General features: G+C 55.0%; 1 protein-coding gene across 3 annotated transcripts; it reads left to right on the top strand.

The window, feature by feature from the left end:
- Positions 1-1,069: 1,069 nt before the first annotated feature.
- FCER2 (Fc epsilon receptor II) lies at positions 1,070-9,296 on the top strand. Of its 3 annotated transcripts, XM_049876680.1 has the most exons (12): positions 1,070-1,199; positions 2,514-2,633; positions 2,857-2,993; positions 3,734-3,847; positions 4,168-4,221; positions 4,738-4,800; positions 5,014-5,076; positions 5,216-5,278; positions 5,368-5,457; positions 7,531-7,682; positions 7,821-7,927; positions 8,840-9,296. In XM_049876680.1, the coding sequence occupies exons 3-12, from the start codon at positions 2,936-2,938 to the stop codon at positions 8,979-8,981; spliced, it is 906 nt and encodes a 301-aa protein (XP_049732637.1). In that variant the 5' UTR covers positions 1,070-1,199; positions 2,514-2,633; positions 2,857-2,935; the 3' UTR covers positions 8,982-9,296. The 3 variants fall into 3 exon arrangements, with proteins under 3 accessions (XP_049732637.1, XP_049732639.1, XP_049732640.1); XM_049876682.1 differs by lacking the exon at positions 2,857-2,993; XM_049876683.1 differs by lacking the exons at positions 1,070-1,199; positions 2,514-2,633 and adding an exon at positions 2,644-2,751.
- The last annotated feature ends 3,134 nt before the right edge of the window (positions 9,297-12,430 follow it).

Here is a 12,430-nt window from a genome sequence, read left to right as displayed (position 1 = left end):
CTACTCCAGGATGACCTCATGTCAGCCTAACCAATAACATCTTTAAAGACCCTATTTCCAAACAGGGCCACATCCACAGGTACAGGGGTGAGGACTTCAACATATCTTATGGGGGGCACACAATTCAACCCATAACACAATGTGATGGATGAGGCAGCCTGGTCTCTGCTGTTCCCTGGGACATTGCAGTCAGGCCCCCATGTGGGGACACATGTCTGTCCTCAGAGGATGGCCCAACCTGGTCCTGGCTGGGAGATGGGACGTTGGAAAACAAGCGGGTATCTTCTATAGTAAAGGCAGAGCAGCAAGCCTGGGATGGGGAGGTGGCCCATACATCCAGGAGTGGGGATTCAGGAGAAGGAGGTTCCCCAACTGAGAATGGAGAGGGATTAAGAACACGTTCTAGGGAGAAAGAGCAGGGGGACGAAGTGCCCAGGGATCCTTGTATACACAAGGCTAGGTACAGAGCAGTCAGGGCAGCAGACACAGGTCCCACACCGCCTGGATTCAAATCCCAGCTCTGACATTTATGAGCTGTGTGATCTTGGGCAAGTCGCTGAACCTCTCTGTGCTTCAGATGTTCATCCATCAGGCAGCATTGATAACAAACGCATCTATCTCATAGAGTACTTGTAAAATTTAAACATGTTAATGTACGCACGACACTAAGAACTGTGCCCGGCGCATGTTGATGCTAAATTGAACCATACAACAAAATTGTCAGTATTTGACCTAAATGCCATCTCAGATATCTTTCTTTCTCCCCTCCTCCCCTCTTTCTCCCCTCCTCCCCTCTCTTTCTCTCTGTTTCTCTTTGCCCTCCTTCCTTTTCATGGTGGCACAACAATTGGGTCCACAGTTGCCCTGGTTTACCCCTTACCTCCTCCAGCACTTCAGAGGCTTGGCTTGGCCTCTCTCAGCCTTAGTTTGCTTACCTGAGAAATGGAGATAATAATAGTATGGACTTCCCCAGGTTATGGGGAAGAGACCAGGTCATGCATGTAACAAAGTCATCCGGGGGCAAGCCCATAATTAGAGCTCTGAGAATAGAAGCAGTTGGTGGCCTGACTTTCAGAAGAAAGCATCTCTCCTGTTTAGCTCCTCACTGCGGCCTACAGGTTTCTGCCTGCTCTGGCCCCAGCCCACCTGTCCACTTGACCCCACCCGGCCAGGAGTTCAACAACAGGCTCAAAACTCATGTGAGTGAGTGAGTGAGTGAGTGCGTAAGTGTGTATGCACGTATGCATGGGACTGTGCATCTGTGTGTGACTGTGTGTGCGTGTGAATGTGTGTACGTGGGTATAAATGTGTGTGTGTGTTAACAAGTGTGGGCATGCATGTGACTGTGTGTGCACATGTGTGGCGGTGCATGAGGTCCTGTGTGTGCATGTGGATATCTGTGCACATGTGTGGCTGTGTGTGAGGTCCTGTGTACGCATGTGGATGTGTGTGCACGTGGATGTGTGTGCACATGTGTGGCTGCATGTGAGGTCCTGTGTGTGCATGTGGATGTGTGTGCACGTGTGGATGTGCGTGAGGTCGTGTGTGCGTGTGGGTGTGTGTGCATATGTGTGGCTGTGAGTGAGGTCCTGTGTGCGCATGTGGATGTGTGTGCACGTGTGCGGCAGTGTGAATGTGTGTCCATGTCTGTCTATGTAAATGCGTGTGCACATATGTGAATGCATGTGCACGTATGTGACTGTATGTGTGCATGTGAATGTGTCTTGTGTGATGGTGCATGTGAGTATGCATACACATATGTCTGTGAATGTGTGCCTGTGTGACTGTGTGCATGTGAATGTGTGTGTACGTGTATCTGTGTGACTGCATGTCTGCACGCGTGAATGTATGTACACGAGTGTCTGTGTGAATGTGTGTGTGAGACTGTGTGCATGTGACTATGTGTGCACACGTATGTCTGTGTGTGACTGTGGTCTGTGCATGTGAATGTGTATGTCTATGTATCTGTGTCTGTGTGTGTGTGTGCATACGTGTGTATCCGTGTGTGCGTGTGTGGGTGTCTGGGCCAGGGGGTAGGAAGTGGACCTCAAAGCCTTCCTGACAGAAATGAGCTCTGGGGTGAGTCTGAGGGGTGACTGGGAGGAGTCTGCAGTCAGAGAAGGGAGATGGGAGTGGGACAGAGTCAGGAGGGTGTGGGGACGGGGTCTGGGGAAGTGAAAGCTGGAGGGCCCAGGGAGCTACAAAAGGCTGTGGGGAAGGCAGACCCTCTTGGGTTTGGAAAGACAGCCTGGCTGCCCAGATTTGGCTGTGCTGGCATTTTGCCAGCAGGCAGTGTCCTGAGGTGGCTGGGCAAGGGTCAAGGCCAAGGGCCTGACCTTGAGTCCTACCCACTGTGTGACGTAGGTAAATTGTTACAAATGACAACACTGATTCCAGGTCCTGGAATCAAATGGTCAAATCAGCTAACAGCCACTGAGCCCCCAGGCCCCCAGTGTTGTTCTGTGCTGGTAACTAGAGCCTGACACCTAACCTTAACCTTCGTTCCAACCCAGATCCCAGCCACAGCCGTGATTGTGACCGTGACCATCGAGCGGACAGCCTTGTCAGGTGGTAAATGATCCGTCACCAGGAGAGTCCAAGCGGGGATGCCATGGAGGAAAGATCATACGTAGGTAGGAGGATTCTCTGGGCCCTGACCCCCTGCCTTCCACCAGGAGAGGAGGGACCTCCCAGGCCCTCACTGGGAAAAGGGTGAAATTTTAGGAAAGGCCCAGATGGAGGAGAGCGGAGGTGAGCCCCGACCGACTTTCCCAGAATGAGGCCAGGCAGGAGAAGGAAGCTGTAGGCCCCTCCCTGCTCTGACTCAACGCCCTCCCGCCCTCCCGACAAAAAAAGGCCCAGCTGGGATGCTGGGAGCCACACAAAGTTGGAGGGCAAGTGGACTGAGAACTCAGAGCAAGAGGAATTCAGCCTGATGAATCCTCACGACCAGGCTGAGGGGAGGGAGCCGAAGCCCCACGGAGGGCAAGAAGGTAGAGCCTGGGGGATAGGTGTCAGGGGGAGGCTTGGCAGTATCTGACATCTGGGGAAGGGGCTAGGGAGGGGCACAGATGTGGGGAAGAACTCAGCCCCAGTGTCCTGTGATTTGAGGAGGGGTCCTGGGGAGGGGACAGGCATCAGGTAGAACTTGAGGGCCCAGGTATAGGGGTGAGGCTGCTGGCCAGAAGGGGGAGGGGACAGGAAGACCCGACCATCTGGAGGTGATGCTGGGGACCCAGCATTGGTGGGGATAACTGAACCCACAAAAGGGAGGAGGGTGCAGATGGTAAAGGTGAGGGCTAGATAGCGGGTCCGCTATCTGCAGAGTGGGCTCATGGAGGGGAGGTCTCAGTCCCTGGCCCCTAGCCTGTTCCGATGGGCGGTGACCTGGACCCAAGTCAGTCTTGCTGACTGCTGGAGTGTGTGCAGAGCGAACGACAGACATTGAGCTGGACAGAAGGGCACATTCAGATATACACAGATGCAGAGATGGACAAAGGTCAGAGGAGAAGATGGACATGCAGTAGACAGGGACAGAGTAGACAGGGTTACTGAAAGACAGTACTGTGCAGGGAAGGTGTGCAGAGGAGTCAGGGATCCACCGAGACCCTCTGCTTCAGTGTAGGCTCAGGACAGGCTCCCAGGACACTGGGGCTCTGGGTGATGGTGAGACGGGCAGAGATAGAGCCCAGCCTCACCCTGTCCCCCCCCAACATTCTCCCACCCCCCGCAGAGTTTGAGGACCCTCCCAGGAAGCGATGCTGCAGGCGGGGGACACAGCTCATACTTTTGGGGCTGGTGACTGCCTCGATATGGGCCGTGCTGCTGACCCTGCTTATATTGTGGCGTGAGGACACCCCCAGCCCTATGTGTCTCCCTCAGCCCACTAGGCCCTCCCGTATGCCTCCCAGACCTGCCCCCTCAGACTTGGGGAGCCCAACATACTCCTTGGAGCCCAACTTCCCCATCATGTCCCCCACCTTGACCCTGCCAGTCCCTTCCTATTCTGTCCACCCACTGTCTAGAGCCCCAACCTTGCCCTGCATCTCCTGGCTTCTCAGCACCTCTCACGCATTATACCCAAGGCCTCCATCCTCTGCTGGTAGGTGGAGCACGGTGGGGGCGGGGGGCACACCTGACAAGTCCTCCTCCTCTCCTTCTCCCCAGACTGGGACACTGCACAGAGCCTGAAACAGCTGGAACAATCTGCCTTGCAGAATGGTATGGAGGGGCTAAGCGTGGGGGTCAGGACACCAGTCCCTCATCCCCTCCTGCCACTGACCTCTGTGGGTTCTGGGGGAAGGGCTTCCCCTCTCCAGGCGTCAGTGTCCCCCCTAGGAACTGAGGGTCAGCCTGTGTTGCCCCCTTCCCCAGAGGCTTGCAGAGGAGGGCTCTGAGAGGTGACTGATGGGATGTTAGCATCTGCAGGTGTTACAGGAGTTACATAACCTTTCTGTGCCTCAGTTTCCCCATCTGTAAAATGGGCATCATTTTAGTGCTATGAGGTAGAAATGAGCTGGGACTTGTGAGGCACATAGAACAGCACCTGGCTTCCAATAAGCTTTCAGTAAATGCCCACAGTTTCTAACCGTTAAAGTACAGATGTTGATTGTCTATATTTTTCTGGGCACTTGTGCCTCAAACTAAAAGCAGGAGCCCACACACTTGGGGCTGGGGCGAGGGTTCAAGGTTGCCTTCGTGGCCCCCAAGGACACTTCTTCTCCCCTGCTGCCCCAGTGTCTCAAGTTTCCAAGGACTTGGAAAGACACAAGAGTGACCAAATGGCCCAGAAAACCCAGGGTAAGTGACCTCAGGTTGGCGTCTGGAGCACGGGTGGGGTGGAGACTTGGTGGCTGTCTGGACACACAGTGCTCTAAACCAACTGAGCCCCCAGCATGGACTCCGAAATGAGCAGGTGCCCTAAAGACCCAGGCTAAGAGGCCAAGCGGGTGAATGGAGGTTTGGGGAAGTCTGAGGACTTTCTTATCACTGAGCCCTCTCCCCTGCAACCAGCTGCCCAAATGCTGAAGAACATAGAGAACGTCGAAGCTGAACAGAAGGGCATGAAGTTTCATGGTAAGAGACCTGGTGGAGGGCATGGGACCAGACTTGGGCATCCTGGAGCCATGGAGGACCATGAGGCTGGGGGCTAGGCTTGAGAACTTTCTGGTCTTAGGCACCATCCCTGAGATCTGACCTGTCCTCCCCACCCCAGAGTCTGAGCTCTCCCGGTACCTGGAAGGACTTGGAGCAGATCTGAGCAACCTCAAATCCAAGAGTGAGGCTTGGGAGAGGGTGGGGAGAGGGGGCAAGGAGGGGCCTGCAAGTTCATCTCTGAGCACTGACCCCCTCCCCCTTTTCACCAAGGCTTGAACGAGAGGCGTGCAGACTCAGACTCACTGGAGAGACTCCAGGAGGAGGTGGCAAAGCTGTGGATGGAGCTGAAGATGTTGAATGGTGAGCGCGTGTGCATGCACAATGATGTGTGATGGTACGCGTGTGTGTGTTGGCGTGCATGTGTGACAATGCATCTGTGATGTATATTGCAGCATGGCGATATATTTGTGTGAGTTGGGTGTGAAGTAGAGCAGTTTGTGCTTGACTGCTAACCTAAAAAGCTGGTCATTTTAACCCACCCAGAGGTGCCATGGAAGAAAGGCCTGGTGATCTGCTTCTGTAAAGATTAAAAAAAAAACAAACCCTATGGAACAGTTCTACTGTGTAACTCATGGGGTCTCCATGAGTTAAAATCGACTCAACAACACCTGGTTTTTCGTGTTTTTGGGTAGGGCACAAAGGCATTTGTGTGGCCCAGTGTGTTCTGAATGAGCAGGAGAGTGTGTGTGATAAGATACCTGGGTATAAATTTATGTGTGTGGCAGGGCAGATGAGGCGCACACAAGGATGCCCTTTCTGATTCCAACAGCTTTCTTCCAGTGCTTTGGGAGGCTCCCACAGTTCTTTCCCCCTCTGGGTAATGCATTCCTACTTTTACCATCACTGGGTTCTCTGTACTCTCTTCTCTGCCTGTTGTTGCTTAGTGGAGAGAAATCCGTAGGATTCTCTTCACCGCAGGCCTCACAGAAGACTGACCCAGCTGGGGAACCAGAGGGGGTAACCTCTGCAGTGATAGGACGACGGTGGTGGTGGCATCTCCCCCAGGTATGGCAGTGATGGAGGTGATGTTGGCAGTTATGAGGGTCACGTGAGTAGCAACAGGCTACAGAAGGAGTAGCCATTTCCACTGCACCTTAAACTGGAGCAGGAACCTGGATTTTAGAGTTCTTCTGTGGCTTCTCGAGCTTCCTGCAGTCCTGCCCCTTGGTTTTTGGTCTTCCTCCTCTGGGAAGCCCCAGCTTCCCCAAATGGGTAAGAGAAGAGGAAGGATCTCCACTTGGTATGAAGTAGTCCTGTCCCCAGGGACATGGTGTGGCTACGGGAATCCCAGTGAGAAACCCCATTGTGGTCCCTCTGGGGAAGGTTACAGGGGCTGGATCATGGTGTCCTTCCAACAGGTCACCTCCCATTTCCTACCCAGTCCCTGAGGGCCCCAAGTCTGGCTTAGGGTTTGAGTCTAGTTCTAGAGGTGTCTTTTGACTGTGTAACATACAGCCAGGACACCTTGCCACAAGTCAGCCACGAAAGGACATTTTTTCTGTCACGTTGCTGCACCTCCATAGGCTCACATACTGGTCACTGTTTCCTGTGCAAGAAGCACCCAGCTGTATTCTCCTGAAGGGCTCTCAAACTCTGTGGACACCGGGCCCTTTCGAAAAATTCAACCAAAGCTGTGGAGCATCCCTATATGTCACTATAAGAAAATCTATTTTTAATCAAGAAATTCAATCCAGTAATAATGGGTAGTGTTCGTAGTGATGGCTGTTGAGGTGCTGCTGGCCATGAGGTGTTCGTGATGATGGTGTTGGTGGTTGAGACGCTGCCAACTGTGAGGTGGTTGTGATGATGGTGTTGGTGGTTGAGACGCTGCCAACTGTGAGGTGGTTGTGATGATGGTGTTGGTGGTTGAGATGCTGCCGACTGTGAGGTGGTTGTGATGATGGTGTTGGTGGTTGAGGTGCTGCCGACTGTGAGGTGGTTGTGATGATGGTGTTGGTAGCTGAGATCCTGCTGACCATGAAGTGTTTGTGGTTATAGTGTTGGTTGTTGAGGTGTTCCTGACAATGGTGGTGTTTGCGGTGATGGTGTTGGTGGTTGAGGTGTTACTAACAGTGGTGGTGATTGTGCTGATGGTGTTAGTGGTTGAGGTGTTTACCAAAAGTGGTGGTTTGTGGTTATAGTGTTGGTGGTTGAGGTGCTGCTGGCCACAGAGCTGGTGTTGCGTGTCAACATTAGAGAGCCAGGGAAGAAGACAGCCTGTGAGATCCTCTATTAGGCTCTGGGGTAGGTCTACTTCCAGCTTGGCCCCAGGAGTGACTTCAGGAGAGACACTGCCACCCACTCTACCCCGTCTTCCCATGGTACCTGCGCAGTCCCCACCACAGCCACCTCTGAGCCTCTCCTCCACCCCAGGTTCCAAGTGCAACACTTGCCCTGAGAAGTGGATCAATTTCCAGAGGAAGTGCTACTACTTTGGTGACAGCGCCCAGATGTGGCTCCAGGCCAAGTACGCCTGTGAAGACTTGCACGGGCGACTGGTCAGCATCCACAGCTCGGAGGAGCAGGTGAGCCTGGAGCTCTGCAGAGGGTATGGTATGGGGTCGGGGGATGTGGATCCCCACTCCAACTACTGTACGGGGGACAGATGGGGAGGGAGGGACCCAGCACATCCTCCAGTCCTCCATCCCAGCCCTGCCTTCCAGGAGTTCCTGAGAAGACACATCCACAGGAAGGACTCCTGGATTGGCCTTCAGGACCTGGACATAGAGGGCGAGTTTATCTGGTCGGACGGGAGCCCTATGGACTACAGGTGAGAAAGAGGCCCCAGGCCCAGACTCAGAGAAGGGGATCCTGGGCTACCAGGGATACAGGTGAGGAGCTGGGAACAGCATGGAGGAGGAAGCTCCCTGGATGAGCCCCTGGAGAAGGGGATCAGAGCTCAGAGAGGGGTCCCTAGGCCTAAACTCAGATAGGGGGACCTCTAAGGTGCAAAAGAAAGAGGCTATTGGGGAGGGACAGGCCTCAGAGATGGGGTTCTCTGGCTGGCAGGTAGGGAAGGAGCTCTGAGTACAGACTGGAAGGATGGGTCTCTGAGCTTTAGGTGCAGGGTGGGGAAATTGGGGCAGGGAACTCCAAGAAGGAGGAGACAGGCGGGGTCAGGAAAGGGACCCCAGGCCCAAAGTCAAAGAGGGGGAACTGCTCTGCCATGTTGTTGAGTGCCATCGAATCGATTCTGACTCATAGTGGCCCTATAGGACAGAGTAGAACTTCCCCATGTGGTTTTCTAGGCTGTAGTCTTTACGGGAGCAGATTGCCAGGTCTTTTCTCCTTCGGAGGTGCTGGATGGGTTCGAACTGCCAGTGTTTCGATTAGCAGCCAAGCACTTAATTGTTGCACCACCAGGGCTCCTTGCTCTCCCATGAGAGGGGGGAAAATTTGGGGGCAGGGGCCCCAGGCCTGGACTTGGGGGCAACTTCCAGACTGCAGCTGAGGCAGGTCAGGGTTTGGGCTCCAGGCCTAGGCTGAGTGCGGGAGGAGCGGTGTCTCTGGGCTCTAGAGAGCTGGGTTGGGGGGAAGGGGGCAGGGAGGACACAGGGAAGGTGTCTGGAGGCCCCCCAGGCCCAGACTCTGGAGGGGGTATCTAGGCTGCAGGGAATCAGGCTGGGGGAGGAGGACAGGGGTCTCCTTCTCCCTCCACCCCAACCCGGAGCCTTTACTCCAGCAACTGGCGGCCAGGGGAGCCTAATGACCAGGACCAGGGCGAGAACTGCGTGATGATACTCGGCTCCTCAGGGCAGTGGAACGACGCCTTCTGCCGCAGCCAGCTGGAAGGCTGGGTGTGTCAGCAGCTGGCCACGTGCTGACTGCCTGTGCCTGCAGCCTCCCAGAACCATTCGGATCTGCCCCAGGACGTTAACCCTGACAGCCCACTGCCCGTCCGGGGGCACCGCCCTGCACCCTTCCTCCATCTTGCCTCTTTTGCATCTGCCCTTGAAAACAGCCAGGCACAGAGCATGACCCTGAGGATCCCAACCAAGACCTGAACACCTCTATGGTGGCTGGAGGGCCCTGGTGACATTTCCTACCACTCAGTCTGGCTTCAGGCAGCTGACCCTTCCCATCAACACCTCATTTAGCTGTGCCTGCCCAAAATACATATTAAAGTCCTGTACCTGTAGATGTGACCCTGTTTGGAAATGAGGTTTTCTTTTGTTGTTAATGAGGTCATACCAGAGTAGGATGGGTCCTAAACGTAATCCCTTCTGGGTTATATAAAGAGCAGAATAGACAGGGACATGCACAGGGAGCAGAGAGATGCCATGTGAGGACCTGTCTATTAGCAAAGGAACGCCAAGGGTCACAGGCAGACACCAGAAACTAGGAGAGAAGCCCACAGGAGGAATCCACACGGCTGAGCCCAATTCGACTTTTAGCCTCCAGAACTTTTCTCTAAATTCACCCACTTGTCATATTTGTATGGCCAAACCAAAAGCCAAACCAGTTGCCATTGAATCGTTTCTGACTCATGGTGACCTCATGTGTGCCAAAGTAGAACTGTGCTCCACAGGGTTTTCGATGCCTGATTTTTCAGACTTTCTTCTCAGGTGCCTCTGGGTAGACTTAAGCCTCCAACCTTTTGGTTAGTAGCTGCATGCAGCACTAGGTAACTAAGACAATGCCCCAGGTGGCCTGTCCCTCCAAGTACCCACTGGGAGAACCCCCGCTGGCCAAGCCTGAAGGCTAGAAGCCCCTTCCCAACTGGGGTGCAGCGCCTGCCAGCCCAGCCTTCCAGGGAGCCCTCCCTCAGACCCCTTTGTGCACGCTCTATGACCCCTATCTCCCCCCGTCCCCTCCCCAGAGACAGCCCCTCGGGGGGCACCACAGGGTAGAGACTAGGCTCAGGCAGAGTTCCCCACTCCTCCACCCCTGGCTGCCTGCATCAACTAAACGGGTGATGACCCCTCACACTCCCCCCTTCCTCAGAGGTCTCCAGGCATGAACCGTGGGGCCGGGAACTCCAGAGCTGGGTGCCTGAGACAACCTCTGAGGAGAGGGACATCTGAAATGGAATTCACCCTAATTTTCCTACTTAATTACAAGAAGAACTTAATAGGTGGAGCCTGGGGATTAACACTCTGGGATCCAATGGGCCAGAGAACATTGCAGATTCCCCAGGAATCTTGAGGGCAAAGGAGTGGACCCTTTGAGCCTAGGAAATGGGCACCCAGTTCACAGGGTTGCAGGGAAGGGGCTGAGTTGACACACAGAAAGAACAGGGCCTGGTACACAGTAGATGCACAACAAGTGCTAGCTGACTAGAGAGGGAGAGGTATCCAGTTGCGGATGGGAAGTGGCCTTGTCAGGTGTGGAGGGTCTGGGAGGCTGAGGCAGCACCAGTCCCAGGCTTGGCCGAAGCCAGCCATGTATCTGGGGGCGGGGGTGGGGGTGGGGAAGGTCAGGACAGCAGGACCCCTCATCGGACTCATTGTCTGCCACCCCCCACCCCCCGCCTAGAAAAGGAGGTGCTGGACATGGTGCCATTGATTCTCAGGTCCTCTGAAGGAGGGATCCACAGGAGAGACCCACATGGGACTCCCGGAGCAGGGCAAAGGCATTAGCCATACCCTGGGAGGCTGGGGAGAGCGCTGTAGTGAGCTGGGGTCCTGAAGCCTGGCCACAGCCGATGCTGAGGACGGGTCAGATTGGGGTGCAGACAAAGCTGGGCCCTTGGGGTCAGACCTGGGTTGGAACCCATAGGCTACTTTTCAAATGTCCCCCACCCCCAGGCCTGGAACTCCCTGGAACTCCAGGCCAGGGTGTAACTGCCACTCGGGGCCACAGCTCCACCCTACCAGCTGCTCAGGCCAACGTTGGGGTCCTCCTTGCAGCCTCCCTTTCTCTCACCACCACCTCCAAACCCATAAGATCCCATGGGCTCTGCCAGCAAAACATTCAGAATCCACCCACTTCTTTCCCCTTCCTGCTACCTCGATGCCGCCCCGGTGTTGCTCCGAGTTGCTCCCCTGGGCTGCTGCAGCCACCTCCTCCCACTTCACTCCACTGCTCCAACCCTTCCAGAAGTTTCCTTCCTACTCAGAGAAAAAGCCAGTCCTACAAGGCCCATTGTGATGACAGCACCCCTCCCAGGCACCTTATTTCCCCAACTTCATCTCCTCCTTCCCCCACCAGCAGCCTCCTCACTGTTCCTCGAACCTGCAGCTGGCTCCCACCTCAGGGCCTTTGCACTGGCTGTTCCCCTAGCCTGGAACACTGTTGGTGGTCTTAGCCGCCACGAAGTCGGCCTCTGACTCCCTGCACTACACCTGGTCCTGTGCCATCCCCATGACCGATTGCGACAGGATTATTGCAATCCGTAGGGTTTCCGTTGGCTGATTTCCAGAAGTTGATCACCAGGCCTTTCTTCCTCATCTGTAAGCTCCGCTGAAACTTGTTCGGCATCCTAGAAACACAAAAGCCTCCCTGGATAGATGGGTGGTGGCTGTGCATGAGGTGTGCTGGCAGGAGATCAAAACTGGGTCTCCTGTATGGAAGGTGAAAATTCTAAAAATGAGCCACTACTGACCTCCACCAAAGCACCCTCAGGCAGAGCCACCGCCAAGATGGAAACCTGCCTGACCACTGCCTCCTGTTTTCTCCCCAACCCTCACTTGCCCCAAACCAGGACCCAGCCTTACAATCCTACAGCTGGTTTCAAACCGTCTCCTTTCTCCACCAGCCCCGTGCCTCATCCTCAGCAAGAAACAGACCCCGGGCCCTCCTCTCCTGGCCTATAAGCACCCTGCAACCCTTCCTTGGGACCAACCCCGCTCCTCACCTCCCTCACCCATGTCCCTCTGCCACCCACCACTGCCAGCGCTCTGCAGACGACCTTTCACTCCTTCCCGGCTTCTGCCCCAAGGACCTGGAAATTCCAAGGACCTCTGGAGGATAAACCCAAAGCCAACTCCTGCAGTTTTCCAGGAAAACCCATGTCCCAGCATCAGCCCCTCTGGCTCTCCCACTTCCCAGGGCTCCAGCTCCTCCCCACCCCCCAGACCACCTACTCCAGGCCTGTGGCTTCATCTCTTGCCAGATCCCAACCTCCCTCCTGAACTCGACATCCAATCCCCAGATCTCTGTACCTGTCACAGGTACACCTCCTCCAGATTCAGGTTGTCACCCTGAACCCCACCCCCCATCCCAGCTCCCCTGGACCTCTCCCTTCTCTCAGCCCTGCCTTCATTCCACAGCTACTTCCTGATGGTCTGCTGTGCGCCTCGTGGCAGGTCCTCCATATTTTTATTTATCCCGA

This window comes from Elephas maximus, chromosome 3 (assembly GCF_024166365.1).
Source record: "Elephas maximus indicus isolate mEleMax1 chromosome 3, mEleMax1 primary haplotype, whole genome shotgun sequence".
Classification (NCBI taxonomy): Eukaryota; Metazoa; Chordata; class Mammalia; order Proboscidea; family Elephantidae; genus Elephas; species Elephas maximus.
Note: the sequence above shows the minus strand (reverse complement) of the source record. Positions and strands in the feature narration are given on the sequence as shown.